The sequence below is a fragment of the Myxocyprinus asiaticus genome, chromosome 7, assembly GCF_019703515.2.
Source record: "Myxocyprinus asiaticus isolate MX2 ecotype Aquarium Trade chromosome 7, UBuf_Myxa_2, whole genome shotgun sequence".
Taxonomy (NCBI): Eukaryota; Metazoa; Chordata; class Actinopteri; order Cypriniformes; family Catostomidae; genus Myxocyprinus; species Myxocyprinus asiaticus.
In genome coordinates, this window is record NC_059350.1 from 10155159 (window position 1) to 10172105 (window position 16947).

A 16947-nucleotide genomic window follows, 5' to 3' on the forward strand; every position below is an offset into this window, starting at 1 on the left:
CCGTGCCCAAGGGCGGGAAAATCAGCATCACATGGTCGATCATGCGGTTTATCTGTATATTTGAGGACTTATGGTGGAAAGTTGAAAGTTTTATGCACACTTTTGAGACATATCTTATAAATAGCCTACTTCTAAAGGCTGTTTTCTTTAGATAATTAACCTCTGTTTCCAAGTTCTTAAGTTTTAATTGCTTATCCATGCATAAATGTTCAAAGCTGAAGTCCATGAACAATTCAAGATGGTCTTCGAAATCTAACCTACAAAGCAAACACGTGGTCATTTCAACAACAACTTTATAAATACAGTTCCTGTAATGATTTTGATGGATTGTATAATCGTACAGGACATACATTTAATCTGCAGTCAAACACATCCAAGGCCATTTTAAAGGAAAAGGAGGATCAGATTAGTTTTAAAGCATATAAGAATTCTTCAATTGCAAATAGTGTGTGTTATAGAAAATGTGTTGGGGCTGCAGTTCTGCTACACATTTATTCATTTTTTTTTTTCCCGTTCTGCTTTATCCATATGTGTTTGTCAAATCAAAAGCCTTAAAAAAAAACAATATATTCAGCTCCATGGAAGTAACAGATATGGCATGGTCTGTTTCTGGGTGTATAAGTACTCTAAATGAAAGACCATTCTGCACAAACAAACAAATATAAACTTCACAAACTTATGTTTCAAAGGCATCAAAACAGCTCTGAGGTAATAAAGTGTGTGAAACCAGAACAAGTCCATTTCTTTGCTGTAACAGTCACTAGTCGTCGTTCATGCACATCAAGGCTAAAACAAACAGAAATCAAATCTAACAACTAATATCAAAATCTATTTAAATAATGTATATAAAATAGAGACAAACCATCACACACTATCTGCTATTTGAGGCCATGGAGTCTTTCAAAGAGAAGTGGTTTTATACCCGTTTGGTCAAATTTACCAAGGCATCTAACAATTTTTCCTCATGCAATTTCAGTGATGACAAAAAATAAAAAGCAATTATTGGAGCTTTTGAAATAAATGAATATATTCAACCAAACACATTCTTCCTCATTTGCTTCAATACAAAAAACACATTCAAATGATCATTGAGTATACATGGATCTCACGTTACCTCTGAATAAAACTGACCTGTAATTTCTTGACAGTCTCGATAAGCATATTCCAGTTTTACATATGCTTTTGTGAAAAACCTATAAATAAAAGGTAAATACTAATTTCCCCACTTAAAGGAATAGTTCACCCAAAAATGAAAATTCTCTCATCATTCACTTACCCTCATGCCATCCCAGATGTGTATGACTTTCTTTCTTCTGCTGAACACAAATGAAGATTTTTAGAAGAATATCTCATCTCTGTATGTCCATACAATGCAAGTGATGGTGACAAGAACTTTGAAGCTCCTAAAAGGAGATAAAGCCAGCATAAACATAACCCATGTCTAAATCAATGTCTTCTGAAGCGATTCTTATTTTATGCTGACTTTATCTCCTTTTTGGAACTTCAAAGACCTGATCACCATTCACTTGCACTGTATGGACCTATTCTTCTAAAAATCTTCTGTTTGTGTTCAGCAGAAGAAAGAAAGTCATACACATCTGGGATGGCATGAGGGTGAGTAATGATGAGAGAATATTCATTTTTGGGTGAACTACCCCTTTAAGGTTTAGTGCAGCAAGATCTGTTTTCACCCTGAAATACAAAGAGAAACAGGCCATCAGAACCTCAAAATGTATTTCAAAGAGTTTGGAAAAATATCTCTCTTCACTGATTTTTTTAATGTTCAGCTCCAATCTAGATTAAAGTTTTCTGCTGTTTGGCTCCCTCAGTGAAGTCAAAAGATTAACAGATAAAATACGTATTTTCCACCCAATCTTAATATGAGAGGTTAATTTGTTTTTCTAATATTTCCACAAGAAAGTACACTTAATAAGTGGAGACCAAGCTGTTCATTGGAATGTTTCCATTGAGTTCAATATGCTTGACTTACACATGTAACATTTAAAAGATGATGAATTTAAAGATGCGTTTTGGCATGACAAACCCAAAGCTAATGACTCTTAATAGGTTGTTACTCCTTGACCACTGAATACCCCAAGAGCAAGTACATATTCAAAAGTTCAAACATAAATTGGTCTATTTAAATAAGCTCTGCTCTTAGTGTAACTCTCGTCTTCCTTTTGATGTCACAGTGTATGCAGAAAAGCGTCTCTTAAGCACAAGTTCCTTTGGGTTCCTGGTCCAAATCAGGCCAATGAAGATAATTCAGAGCAACAGTAGGTCCTACTTGAATGCAGAGAAAGGTAAGTGTGGATGAAGAAAGATTTTTTTTTAGTTGTTGCCAGTTGGTCATCAAAATTACCTTGACTTTCTTTCTTCCATGGAACACAAAAGATGTCCAGCAGTTTTCCCCACACATTTTGGGTGAACTATTCCTTTAACTGAGACCATTTCTTTCACAACTGTGAGAATGAAAGAACAAGTACACTACTAGTCAAAAGTTTGGATACACGAATGCATTTATGCTTCCCATGATCTTAAAAACAGTTTGATCTAAAGGTTTATGCTTAAACATCAATCCTCCTTTCTCTTTCTAATCCAATCCTTCACTTCTTGATCTCTTTTCCAGCCCTCTCTCAAGCTCTCTTGACCATCACAGTGTTCACAGGTCCAGCACATTCAGAATTCACACACAAAACCTAGATTGGATGCTATTCTCTTCATCGTCACTGAGTCACAGAGCAGAAATCTCTCTCTACGGCACTATCACATTGGTTACACTCTCAGCAGAGGTCAGAGACATAGTCAAAGTCATGAAAGCTGTCCTGATCCTTGCGGGAGAGCACCCGGGGTTCACGGGGTGGAGTGAGATTCGGAGCCTCTGTTGTGAATTCTTCATCAAAGTTGCTGATGTCCTCTTTTCCACCGATAGAGGGAAGGAAGGGAGGAGGGAGTTTACGAAGGAGAAGAGCCTCCCAGTCCATATTCTGAGAGAAAGAGGAACAACATAATGTTTATTAATCTATCTATGGTATTTGTTATCATTTTAATGGTGGACCTTTGAGCATAAAATTTGTGAAAAGATAAGTATGGACTATATTTACATCATATGTATAAATTGTCATGTTATGTCTGATTTCATGTACAGCAAATGACACTGTTCAAAGTGATGATGCAAGCAAACAGCATTTCTTTATAATACCCAGTTTTAAAATACTGGGTAAAAAACCCACCCTGAAAAAAGGTTGTTTCTTTACATCCTCTGCATCCTTCTCACTGGAGCCCAGTCGTCTCTCTGGATTTCTCCTTAGTAACTGTTAAAGACAAAAAAAAAAAAAAACCTTGTCAAAATCTCCACAACAACCTCGATGTTGCTTTATCTACCAAAACAAAAATATATGCAGAGAATCAGACAGATAAGACACAAAGAAGCACTGATGAATCCCTTAAATTATGTGTGTGTATGTGTTATTTACCCTCCTCATGATGCCAATGGCCTCAGAAGAAAGAAAACGTGGGTATCGAACTTCATCATTCACTATGCTGTCAAAAACTTCCTCTTCATCATCACCTGGAAATGGGGACTAGAAAGAGACCAAAAGGAGTTTTTAATCATTACTGAAGTTTTTAAGGGATAGTTCACCCAAAATACCATCACAGATGTGTATGACTTTCTTTCTTCTGCTGAACACAAATGAAGATTTTTAGAAGAATATTTCAGCTCTGTAGGTCCATACAATGCAAGTTAATGGTGACCAGACTTTTCAAGCGTCAAAAATCACATAAAAGGCAGCATAAAAGTAATCCATATGAATCCAGTGGTTAAATCCATGTCTTAATAAGCAATATAATATGTGTGGTTGAGAAACAGATCAATATTTAAGTCCTTTTTTGCAATAACTCTCCACGTTTACTTTCACATTCTGAAAGTGGAGATTTATAGCAAAAAAGGATTATAATATTGATAAATACTGTTTCTCACCCAAAGTGATTGCATCGCTTGACAAGACATATTAAACCACTGGAGTCATATGGAATACATTTATGCTGACTTTGTCTTTTTTTGAGCTTGAAAGGTCTGGTCACCATTCACTTGCACTGTATAGACCTAAAGAGCTGAGATATTCTTCTAAAAATCTTTGTTTATGTTCAGCAGAAGAAAGAAAGTCATACACATCTGGGATGGCAAGAGGGTGAATAAATGATGAGATCATTTCCATTTTTGGGTGAACTATCCCATTAATGGCCCCAAAATGAATTGTCAAAACATCTCAAAAACTCAATACTCAAAACCCTTGTCTTCCACAATCTCTCTCACCTCTCCCACCAGCATCTCATATATAAGCACTCCAAGTCCCCACCAGTCCACTGCTCGTGTGTACGACGTGTCTGTTAGCACCTCTGGAGCCAGAAACTCTGGAGTTCCACAAAATGTACTGGTCCGGTCCCCATAACCCATACCTGAGAGAGACAGAGGACGAGAAGACAAGCAGATCTGACAAACCTTCATGACAGATCAACGGGCCTGAAATCAACATGCAGTGAACATGAACAAGCACATCATCAGACAAGTATGGAGGAAAAGTAACACCTTGAAAGGTATTGAGAGGCAGAATGAGAGAAAGAGTGCATCACATAGTCATTACCTTCTTTACACAATCCAAAGTCAGCAATCTTCACATAACCCTCTGTGTCGAGCAGCAAATTGTCCAACTTCAGATCTCTGAAGGAGAAATGACAAAAGTTATTTAAGCTATTTCCAAAAGCACAATGTATGTAGTAATACATTTAATGCATGTATAATACTCTTGCAGCAGCCAGAACACGTGCACACAATTCTTAACATCCTCACCTGTACACAATCTTGTTGTCGTGCAAAAACTGAAGTCCTAAAACCACGCAAGCAGCATAGAACCTGAAAAAACACACACACAAACACACTAATAAATAAATGTTAAAACACCTGTAAACAAACACAATAATGCATAGTAAAAATTTATGGTTTTCAAAATAAACAGACACAGTTTACATACACAGCCCGTGGCTCAGTGAAGACCTCTGCGTGTATGTGCATCATAAGGTCACCACCTGCCGTGTACTCCATGACAAAACACACGTGTTCTGGAGTCTGGAAACACGCAAACAGGTTCACAAGAAAAGGATGCTGCGCGCTGTTCACCGTCTCGAAAATCCGCTTCTCACACATCAAACTGAGGGGAAGAAATAGAGAGAGAAGCAAGAAATTGGGAGTAAATTAATCAGACTTCTGAAAACACTGAAAACAATTGAAAAAAAAAAAAAAAAAAAATTATTAGTAAAATGGCCTAATCAAGATTTCATATAAAAGTCAGTTTATCTCTTCATCTTATTTCTTGGTTTATTTAACTCTGTTATCTATTGCTATTTATTAGTTTATCTCCGTGCCCCTTTGTTTACCTTTCTACTTCATCTCTGGCCACAATGTCTCCTTTTTTCAGGGCTTTAATTGCATACATACTGCCTGACTTCTTATATTCTGCCAACAGCACCTGAGAGACACAGATGTGATATACTATGAGAATGTGAGTGAGAAAGAGATAGAAAAGTGTTTGTGTTGTAGCTTTAGAAATCGAATAACTGAATACTGAAAAAGTACAAATACTGAAAAGCAAAGGTGCAAGGAAGATTCTAAAAGAGAGGAAAGCAGAAGTTGAATGATCAAAAAGTGCAGAAGTGTACTGAAAAAATAACACAATAAAGACAAGAGAAAATGAAGATCACCTTTCCAAAATGGCCTCTACCAAGAACAGCAATTAGCCTGAAATCCTGCAGACTCAAAGGAGTCTTTTTTTGCTTACTGCACACACAAAAACACAGACATTTACAATTTATTACTGAGGCCTAAACACAGTGATACACATGAAAGATTACCAATGATGATATCTCTATACCATATGTGTGTGTGTGTGTGTGTGTGTGTGTGTACCTGCTTAGTGATTGTGTTCTGTTTAGTCGTTCAGGAGTGGTGAGGTCAGGAGGAGAGATGGGCTCAGTGACCAGTTGTCGTTCCTGTACCAACCAGCATAGAGAGATGGGAGGAGTTACAAACCAGCATAGAGAGAGAGGGGAGGAGTTACAGAAAGAGAGGAGTGGATACAGAGAGAGAGGAGGGGTTACCGAGAAAGTAAGAGGAGGGGTTACAGAGAGAGGAGGGTTTACATGAGAGGAATTACAGAAAGTAAGGTGGGGTTACAGAGAGAGTTGAGGGGTTACAGAAAGAGAGAAGTTACGGAGAAAGAGGAGGGGTTACATAGAGAGGAGGAGTTAAGAGAGGAGAAGTTACAGAGAAAGGGGAGGGGTTACATAGAGAGGAGGTGTTAAAGAGGGAGGAAGAGGGGTTACAGAAGGAGAGGAATTACAGAGAGTATGGTGGGGTTACAGAGAGAGAAGACGTTTACAGAGAGAGAGGTGGGGTTACAGAGAAAGGGGAGGGGTTACAGAAAGATAAGAGAAGTTACAGAGAAAGGGGAGAAGTTACAGAAAGATAAGACGGTTACAGTGAGAGAGGTGGAGTTGCAGAGAAAGGGGAGGAGTTACAAAGAAAGTAAGAGGAGCGGTTACAGATGGAATGGATGGAAGGGTTACAAAGAAACAGAAGTTACAGAGATAGGAGAGTTTACAGAAGGAGAGTAAATACAGCGAGAGAGGTGGGGTTACGAAAGAGAGGAGGAGTTACAGAGAGAGAAGAGGGGTTACAGAGAGAGGAAAGGGGTCACAGAAAGAGGAGTTACAGAGAGAGGAAAGGGGTCACAGAAAGAGGAGTTACAGAGAGAGGGGAGGGGTTGAAGTAAGAGAGGAGGAGTTACAGAGAGAGAGGAGGGGTTACAGAGTAAATCAAACAAAAACAATTTCCCCTCAAGCCTTTCCCTCCATTGTAAAATATCTTGTAACTTTTTTTCTATTTTTTAATCTAGACAAGATTTTCCCACCGGTGTGAGTGCGTCTGTCACATCTTGGCAGATTTCCACCTTCATGGGTGTGTCACCGTCTAAACTCAATTTCTCCACCGATATATCTCTGTAACACACAAACATATATGAAGGTGACACTCCACCTTGTTTGTCATCAGGGCATGACCCAGTACATTCAGATTTACACTCATTTCACATGGCAATTATACACTCATGTGCAGCAATCACGCCTTTGAGTGTGTTATATAATAATAGATTCTATTGCATTATAAGTGCACACTCTATAGCTTATGTAATACTAGTTTAAGTTATAAATTTTTATGTTATATAAGTCATACACAGTTTCTTTTTATCACTATATTATTAAATGAAATGCGCTTAAATGTGTTAAACTTGGGTCAATCTAAACCAGTGGTTCCCAAACTTTCTGAAACCAAGGCGCCACTTTACAGTGATTGTTTTTTCTTCACGGCACCCCAACACTCGAAAATTAAATAAATGGTTTCCACATGAGCATACAGCACCCCTTTAAGCTAAAAATGAATGAATGACTGCTTTTTGTAAGAATGCATTTCAACAAACATAAGCAAAGAAACAACAGTTTAAAACATCTTTTATTATTTATTTTATTTTAATTATTTCGAACAAAGCTAGGGGGGAAAACATGTTAACAGTTTTTATTTGATTGAAACAATTTTGTTAGTGTTTAAATATTTGGAACAAAATACTTATATATATATAGAACAATATTTAACTTTAAATTATAAATAATAATAAAATTATTTAAAAAATTGTTTTGCCTTGTTCAAAACAAAATAAAAGTTAATAAGGAAAACACAAGTGTGCATATGGGCACATTGATTGTGCAGTTTGAGATTGAAGGATATTCATGTCCCACATGCAGCCAAAATTCATCTGAACACATTTTTCCAAACTTTAATTGCAACGTGCGATCCATACTGAGTTCTGCCAGTTCCTCTTGGGCATTGATTGGCAAAATTTCTGCAGATTCAGATGATAGTGAATTAAAAGGACCACAGATTCAGTCGTAGCTTTCATTCGCGAAGGGGAAGTAACACGCGTTTTCAGATGTGCTGCTATCACTTTGAATAGGGCTGGTGTCTTGTAAGCAGGGTCCTCTGCTGTTAAGGGGAACATATCGAGGTTCTTATTTGCCAGCCTGTCATGCCAGAGTTTGAGTTTGGACTTGAATCCGTTTAGTTTGTCTGTGGCTGTCAGAATGTTTTCATTTCTCCCCTGCATTTTTGTGTTAAGCTTGTTCAAATGGCTAAAAACGTCTGCGAGGAATGCAGTCTTAGCCCACCACAACGCCTCGTCGATCTTTTCTTTGTTAGGTAAGTCGTGCTCTGTTGAAAACTGCCGCAGTTTATCCCGAAGCTCATAGACACGGGACGGCACCTTGCCCCGTTACAGCCAGCGCATCTCTGTATGCAGCAGCAGACTCTGATGCTCAGACCCCATCTCATTGCACAGCATGGTAAACAATCGAGACTTCAGAGGTTGTGACTTAATGTAATTCACAATTTTCACAGCTTGTTCCAATACTGCAGTCAGATCGGGAGGCATTGCTTTCACGACGAGGGCTTCATGGTGCAGCATGCAGTGGGTGATCTGCACATCTGGATTGTGCTCTTTTACCTTGGTGACAAGTCCTCTCACGTCCCCAGACACTGATGCTGCTCCGTCTGTGCAAATACTACATATGCGTTCTTTCAAGTATGAATCAGTGACAAAAAAACATTTCCTGTCCTGTTGCGTGACTCAGTAATTCTTTACAGAAAAAAAGTTCTCCTTAATAAACTCCTCATCAATATATCGCACACTGGTGAGGAGCTGGCCGTGTCCGCTGATATCCGTAGAATCATCTATTTGCAGAGCAAATTTACCACTTTTCTGTAGCTTTTCACTTAACACTGATTCGATATCATTGGAAATATCATCAGTGCAATGTTTTATTGTGTTGTCAGATAATGGGATTTTGTCAACTTCTTTGACAGCGTCTGCCCCTATCATTACCTCTACAATTTTCTTGCAAGCTGGCAGAAGGAGTGATTCAGCATGGTATGGGGCTTCTTCGATTTTGCAATAAGCTCCGCTACCAAGAAGCTTGCCTCAAGAGCTTTGTCAGAAACACGCTGTTGCGCGGCAGCGATGTAGGCGAACTTTACACAAGCTCCATGAGGTGACTTTCTCATTTCGCTTAAACAGATTATTTCAACCTCCAATTCTCGTCCGATGATATTTGTTGTCACTATAAACTAACAGCGCACAAACTGTCTGATTTTGAGAGCAAAACATGAAGCCTCCGAGCAACAAAGCATCGACGGCAAAGACTCATGGTGCTAATGCTAGCCCATCTGCTACCGAGACGGAGCATGACTCCCCAAGAGAATCTCTTACAATGGATGGCCAATATTCATCTTTCACGACCTTACCTTCGCCGAGGCTAAGAGGAGAGCAGCCTTCGGGGATGTGAGGAAACAGCTCCGTGATATCCAGGGCACCCGTTTCGGCATTTCTCATCCTGCAAAGCTTTGGATTATTCTACCAGGCGAACCAGAGCACTTGTTCCGCAATCTGCAAATGGCAATGGACTATATGTCTTCCAAAATCCCCAACAGTTTCGTTGATGGCGCTTCTCAGATGAAGGACCTGAATAACTTCCAGTTGACCAACCGGCACCACGCAGTCTTGACGGTAACAACACTATATCTGCTATTATCAGGCCTTTGTTTCTCTAAGGCCTGACAGACTTCAACCCGACTAGATTATACCTTTTACCCTGTTTGTTTAACATCAGGCGAAGTTATGTTGCTCTATTGCAGTTTGGAAGTTTTTTTTTTTTCTAGGCCACCAGCCACTCTCGCCCGGTCTGATGAGTTGTTATTTTAATTCTTCTACCTCTACATGCTGTACAAGTTTGGAAATTGTTTCACTTTTACTTGACCATGTTAAGCTAACTGGCATGCAGTTTGCGTTTATTCAAGAAGCACACTTAAACGTTTCTGAGCATACTAAAATACATAGAAGTTGGGTTTCTCATTCATATCATTCTTATTCAACAGCAAAGCACACCATCCTCATTCACCACTCCGTTCCCCTCCAACGCTGTAGCAAACCATAATGGGTGCTATGTCATTGTGACAGTGATGCTGTATGAGACTCCGTTGATTTTGGCTAATGTTTATGCTCCCAACTATGATGATGAGCAATTCTTTGTTAAGTTCTTTTCCTCTATCCCTAACATTGATACTAAGCGGTGACCTAAACTGTTGCCTAAAACAATTAGACACGTATTCCACACTTCACATGATCATAGGCGGTGACCTAACCTGTTGCCTAAAACAATTAGACACTTCTTCCAACAAAACACTTTCAAACTCCAAAGCTGCAAAAACGATAAATAGGTTTTTTGATGACTGTGGTGCCTCAGATGTATGGCGATGCCTTAACCCCAATGCTCATGGGTATTATTTTTTTCTCCCGGTCCATCGGACATTTTCCCATATAGATTATTTTTTATTGATAATAAGCTACTACCGATCACCACGCCAGAGTTATTTCAGATCACTCTCCTCTCCTGATGACTATTAAATTTGCGGATGCACCTGCTTCTCGCTCACCATGGAGAATTAATACATGTCTGCTATCTGATGCCAATTTTGTTTATTCATATTGAATTCATATCTAAACAAATAAATTTTTTCTTCGAGACCAATACATCCCCTGAGACCAGTCCTAACACTCTATGGGAGACGTTCAAGGCCTATATGAGAGGACAGTTAATATCTTACGTATCAATTGATAAAAGACGACGGTCCTCTACTCTCACAAATCTTACCAACCGTATTCTACGACTAGACAACAAATATGTACTCTCTCCGTCCCCCGAGTTATATATAGAAAACTTTTTCTCAAGGCAGAATTTGATAACCTCTCTACTGCCGATGCGGAGGATATGCTTATCAAATCCAGGCACACCTATTTTGAATATGGTGTTAAACCAAATAGGCTCTTGGTGCATCAACTTCGACAATCCTCCGCCTCACAACTAATTTCAGAAATCAATACAAGTAGTGGTCTTAGCCACAACCCCAAAGAAATTAATAAAGCTTTTCAGAATTTCTATATATCACTCTACCGGGGAGCGCTTTCACATTACCAATTTTTCACGCGAACCGTGCTCTGTTTGGAACTAAACTGCCAGTGTGAAAGCATCCTAAGACACCTGTGTCTATTAAATTATTTATTCCGTTCTTACATGTTTTAAAATGTTCCATTTATATGTGGTGAAAGGTTATAAAGTGAGGACAATAGTAAGCTATTAAAATTATGAAATAGGCAGAGATTCTGTGGCACCCCTTGGCAAACGTCATGGCACCCAGTTTGGGAACCACTGCTCTAAACCCTGAACAAATGTGAAGAAATGTACGTGCATGAGGAATGTTTCAGTTCAGACTATGAAGAGACCCTGTAAATGACACTCAAGTGTGTGCACATCTCATTTACCCAGTCTGTACAGTGTGTGCATGAGGGCTGTAGGTTCCTGTGTTGTTGACGGTTGGTATGGCATTCCTCAGTAATCTCACCCATGTGCCGATATCAACATTCATCTGTCGAGCTCGCAAGAATGCTTTCCCTGTACGTGAACAAAATACACATTAGTTACAGTGTTATTCCATCTCGGACCACAAGAGGGCACTCAATACCACTTTTTTTTTTCACATGGATAAATTAATCAATTAACTCATTTATTGAGCAGAGAGAAAAACACCTTTCTCTCTTACCCTGTTGCTTGGAGAAAACTTTCTTCTGTCGTTTTAGTCGTGGAACCCTCTCGATCACAGGGTTAAAGAACGTGACCTGACGAAGAGATACAGCATGACACACATTTCAGTGGCGACCAGTGGTGACAAAGACACTGTTAACAAATTGATGTGGTCTGGATGTGCTACAGTCTGCGTGATAGTGTGTTTATAAAGCAACTTCAAGTAGAAGTGATTCTTGTACACAAGAAACATATTTTTGATTGTGTGTGTACCTCTGCCAACAGCAGACCCTGTGGTTCTAGCTCGAGCTGGACTCTGTGTTTCTGGTTGTCAAGAAAATCCTCCAGCTTTAGAAATTTCAAGGCACACAAAGAGCGGTAGTCTTTCCAGTATACTGCGATCTCCATCTCTCTGGACTGCACACAAAACCAATCAGGCATCAGCAAGTTTATATTCCACAGTACTACTTCACCACAGATTTATTCTTAGTATACTAGAAACAAATAAATGTACAGAGATCAATTATCCAGAACTATCTTTTTTATAGTAATAGAAATAACAAAATCAGGTATGATACAGTAACTAGAGTAATTTGAGATGCTCCAGTCACTGGTCATGTCACTGATGTTGCACAACGGTTTACAACAACAAAAGAACTTTGATAATTACAGCCTATTGCCTGAAGCTTTAATTAAATAGACACTGAACATTTAATCTGTGTTAATCTACTATTAACACTGAGCTGAACTCACTCTCTCCAGCTCTACAGTGAAGGTCTGATCCCAGCCCTGTTCTCCAACCATCTTCCACGCTGTCTGACCCACGACTGAGTTATCCAGCTTCAGTACTGCGCTCACCTCCGCTGCACACACACAAAGACATGTTTGAGATCACACACAAAGACATACATTTGCGATAACAAAAAGATAAAAACAAATATTAGATTAACGGGTGCTTGCCTGTTAAAAACTTCTGCCAAAAGGCTAGAGAGTTGTGGGTGATTGCCAGAACATTGCTATGCTGTTGCAGAATTGTTCTAAATGGTTTTTAGTGTGTTTTTACGTATGTGCTTGCTAGGGGGTATTGGGTGGTTTATATTGTATTGCTAGGTGGATGCTAGGTTGTACTGGGTCAAAAGCCCACTACCAAGTCTCTATTATGTGGACACAGGTCTTTTCTTCAATTTAAGTTAAATTCGTTGTCACAGTTGAACATTTTATGTCTAATTGCTTAGTAAAATAATAGCACACCTCTCCTCAACAAGATGCGCAATTTGAGCTATCATTCATGTTCACAAATGGTGCAGGATGAGTTACTCCACAAAATGTAATACTTTGGTTTTTTGTTAAAATCACTAACATTCGTATGAGCGATAGTAACGTGATGTTTGCCTTAAAGGAATATTCCAGGTTCAATACAAGTAAAGCTTAATTGACAGCATTTGTGGCATAATGTTAATTACCACAAAAAATAATTTCTTTAAAAAAGGCAAAATTCAAGGTCACAGCGAGGCACTTACAATGGCAGTGAATGGGGCCAATTTTTGGAGGGTTTAAAAGGCAGAAATGTGAAGCTTATAATTTTATAAAAGCACTTACATTAATTCTTCTGTTTAAACTCATGTGTTATTTGAGCTGTAAAGTTGTTGAAATCATATTTGTTCATTTGAGGGTTTTAGGGTTTGTTGACATTACATTGTCATGGTACCGAAGTTGTTATATTGGAAATAACTTTACACAGAAAAGGTTAGTAAGTGATTTTATCACACTAAAATTATGTTAACAAGCATATTGTTTGTGTCTTGTGGCTATACTTTTGAAACGGTGAGTATTTTAACGTTTACAGATTGGCCCCATTCACTTCCATTGTTAGTGCCTCACACCCAGATTTTTGCTTTTTTTAAAGAAAAGGAGGGGCATGTCAAAATTAATTTTTGTGGTAATCAATATTATGCCACAAATGCTGTTGATTGAGCTTAACTTGTATTGAACCCGGAATATTCCTTTAAGCCCAACATGGTCATGTTGAATATTTCAACCAATCACACGCAAGTATTTTTAGCACTGATAATGCTACACCCCCTGTGTTTTTAAGTTTTGTTAAATGCAAACGCTGTCATCACACTTGAGAGACCAAACAGAATATATCTAGTTACGTCAAAACTGACGCATCAGCACTGACAAACCACACTAAGAATGTTACATCGTAATCAAAATTAACACACAGACTCACAGGAGAGCTCATCTGTTTTGGGGGGTGTTTTTCCACTAACACTGCCGCTGCGACTGTACAGGCCTTTTCCACTCCGCATGAAGGACCGTCCCTCTCCAGGACTGTAACATGGCAACACTACCTGGCTGCCGCGGGAACGGCCGGGAACCACCTCCAGCACACCCATGCAGCCCAGCAGTGTAACCTGAAGAGTGCCTGCATGTGCACAAACACACACACAAAGAAACTAAATCAGAAGTTGCAAGCCTTATAACTCTAAAAATGCTTTCTGCAGGCAGTAATTGCGAAGAAAGCATTTTGTGATTAAGGGGTCATCTATCATGATAATTTACAGAGGGCTGTGTTCATTCTAGAAAAAAATTACTATCCTCACTGCGTAGCACTTTTTCAGTACATTTAGCACCTGGTTAAACTTATTGTAGGTAGATATTAAATAAGACAGGTTGTGCTAAAAAGTGGCAAAAGAAAATGGCAAAATTGTACATCAACATAGAGATGTAAATGATACTTTTGAATACCAGTGAGTGGAGAAGGCTTGGAGAGGGTGCTGTACTGGTTGTGTTGGTAGGGGGCACCATGGCGGGAGCTGAATACAGGTGATGAGGCTAACGCCAGCTCCTCTTTAATCAGAGATGCTTTGGGATGATCTTCAGGAAGTTCTGCTAACCGTCGGTCTAATGAATCTCTTAACAGATCCAACCTCTGAGATGACTCGCTCAGACGACACTGAGCCTGAAGTGAGAATAACAGGAGGTGAGAGGTGAGATATAACGGCTCTGTTTCAAAAACCTAGCTGCCAACCTAAACAGCATTTAAAAGCATCATAGGCATGTTCCCGATATGAAGCTGTTCCAAAATTTGGATTTGCATTAGACATTGTGGTGTAAATGCAGCCAAATAGACCTGCTGCTGTCTACAATGTCTTTAATATTAATCAAATAACAATAGTGACAATAAAAGAGACAACCACTGACTGCTCTTGATTTATTTGTTCTTTATTTTATTACTGACTGTTTACTTGAATAATGAAATGTTTATTTAATTAAGAAATGCTTGAAAATTACATGCCATTGTTTTAATTTTTTTTAATATTACATTTTTTGAATAAAAGGGTGTGTACAATTAGCACATAAGTTTTTGCTGTGGCATCAAAATTGGTTTAATCATGCAATTTCACTGTTATTGGTAACAACTACTGAAATCTTGGAATCGTGATAACCCATCATGCTGCCTTCTAAGATAGCTTCTTTTGGAATGGCGCAAAAGTCTCTGAAAAAGCAGCGAGACATGTTGCAGTACTCAAAAGACCTCTACCACATGTTTACATAGACCAATAATTAAATAAATAGCACAGACGGAGAACACAAGAACACATCCGGTATGAAAAGCTGCCTATGTAGGCAGTAGACAGCAAGCAGCTCACCATGTTTTGTAACAGAGCAAGCATGTCAAAAGAGCGTATGGCTTTGATGTCCTGCACTTTAATAAACTCAGGCTACATCCACATTAATCCTGATACATTTGAAAACAGCGTTTTTGTTTCCAAAACGCACTCTGTCCACAATGCCATTTTCAAGCGTTTTACAAAAGTTTCTCATCCACACTGAAACGTTAAAATTTTAAATCCCCTTTCTGCTCATGCGAAATATCGCAGTTCCATGTATGGTCTGAAACGCATTTGTCCTTGTGTTCTATCGCCAGACAGCAATTCCGAGTAAACTTCCCATTGCCTTTGAAGGAATGCAATCTGAAGGTTGTACAAAGTAACAACACTTTCAAAGTGAATATCAGGCACAACAACGGCTCAATAACATGGGCCGCCATCTTGAATGTTTTGGGTTGAATGGATCACATGACTGCGTCATATGACAACAAATACATCATCGTTTTTGAATATCTCCATTTTGCCTGTCCACACTACAGCGTGAAGATGGCGGTTTCAAATTTATCCACTTGGGAGAGCATTTTTGAACAGCTCAATTTTTGCTGTCAAAAACGCCATCTCAGTGTGGACGGAGGGCCAAAACGTAGAGAAAAAGATGCGTTTTCAAATGAAAATGTATTAACTTAGACGTGGCCTCAATCTGTGAGTATGTGTGTTGGGAGATGTATTCTTTTTACCTCTGACATGGCCTTCTTGTCCTGTACTTTACTGGCTCCCAGCAGTCTAAGGACGTTTTTAGCTCCTTCAGCGACAGCATGCTCAACGCGGTAATGATGCCTGAGCTCTTCAATCCGGAGCTCCATACCACACGGGTCAGGCTTTCCTGAAGAGACACAAACATAGATTGGGCTATCAATATCAGGGACAATTTCACTGTGAATTACGCAAGCAATCAAGCTAAATTATGCCTGCAGTGCAAGCAAGGATTGAGGTCAGAGACATTTCACCACAATGTTTCAGTAAATATTGCTGTTTATTATTATATTGGTGCATATGAATGTAAATTATTACATATAATTCTTCCTTGTGCTAATTATGTGAAAAAAGTGGAAAACATGCCATGATTATTTTATTTCTTGCATTATATATTTTGAATCTACTTGACAACCGTGGTTGTCTTTTTTTTAAGACCCCCTTTTAAGCCATTTCAGAGCAAATACATAAATATCGTCAAAAAGCTGAAAAATATCAAAGAAATAATTCCTTTTGCTACAGTATATCAGCCAGCCATAACTAAATGCATACTGTAAAAATTCATTAAGACACATGTTTAAAATAGTTTTAGATGAAGTAAAGCATGTCAGACTGTAGGAATTGTATGTCAACTATCCAATCCAATGAAACTCAATTAAATGAGACCCCGAAACAGATGTTAACTCAAAGATACAGTAAGAGGCCAAATCGGGTTGTTTGCCATGACTAAAGAGGATGAGAGATGATGTCGGATTAGGACAGCAAGTTTTCATATAGTAATTACTATACTTATGCAAACAGGGGGAATTGATTGTAGATATTAAAAATCAATGCAGGT

At 38.8% G+C, this 16947-nt stretch overlaps 1 protein-coding gene across 3 annotated transcripts in view; it reads right to left on the bottom strand.

The window, feature by feature from the left end:
* Window positions 1-276: 276 nt before the first annotated feature.
* pkn1a (protein kinase N1a) overlaps window positions 277-16947 on the bottom strand; it is a 77200-nt gene continuing 60529 nt past the window's right edge. For all 3 annotated transcript variants that reach the window (XM_051702752.1, XM_051702753.1, XM_051702751.1), the window contains 18 exons: window positions 16094-16239; window positions 14491-14704; window positions 13973-14167; window positions 12493-12602; window positions 12013-12156; window positions 11759-11834; window positions 11481-11610; window positions 6969-7056; window positions 5966-6048; window positions 5761-5836; window positions 5437-5528; window positions 5034-5210; window positions 4853-4915; window positions 4647-4723; window positions 4319-4461; window positions 3477-3584; window positions 3234-3314; window positions 277-2987 (listed from right to left, as the gene is read on the bottom strand). In XM_051702752.1, coding sequence (XP_051558712.1) covers window positions 2784-2987; window positions 3234-3314; window positions 3477-3584; window positions 4319-4461; window positions 4647-4723; window positions 4853-4915; window positions 5034-5210; window positions 5437-5528; window positions 5761-5836; window positions 5966-6048; window positions 6969-7056; window positions 11481-11610; window positions 11759-11834; window positions 12013-12156; window positions 12493-12602; window positions 13973-14167; window positions 14491-14704; window positions 16094-16239 — 2207 coding nt within the window. In that variant the 3' untranslated portion in view covers window positions 277-2783. The remainder of the gene's footprint in view (window positions 2988-3233; window positions 3315-3476; window positions 3585-4318; window positions 4462-4646; window positions 4724-4852; window positions 4916-5033; window positions 5211-5436; window positions 5529-5760; window positions 5837-5965; window positions 6049-6968; window positions 7057-11480; window positions 11611-11758; window positions 11835-12012; window positions 12157-12492; window positions 12603-13972; window positions 14168-14490; window positions 14705-16093; window positions 16240-16947) is intronic.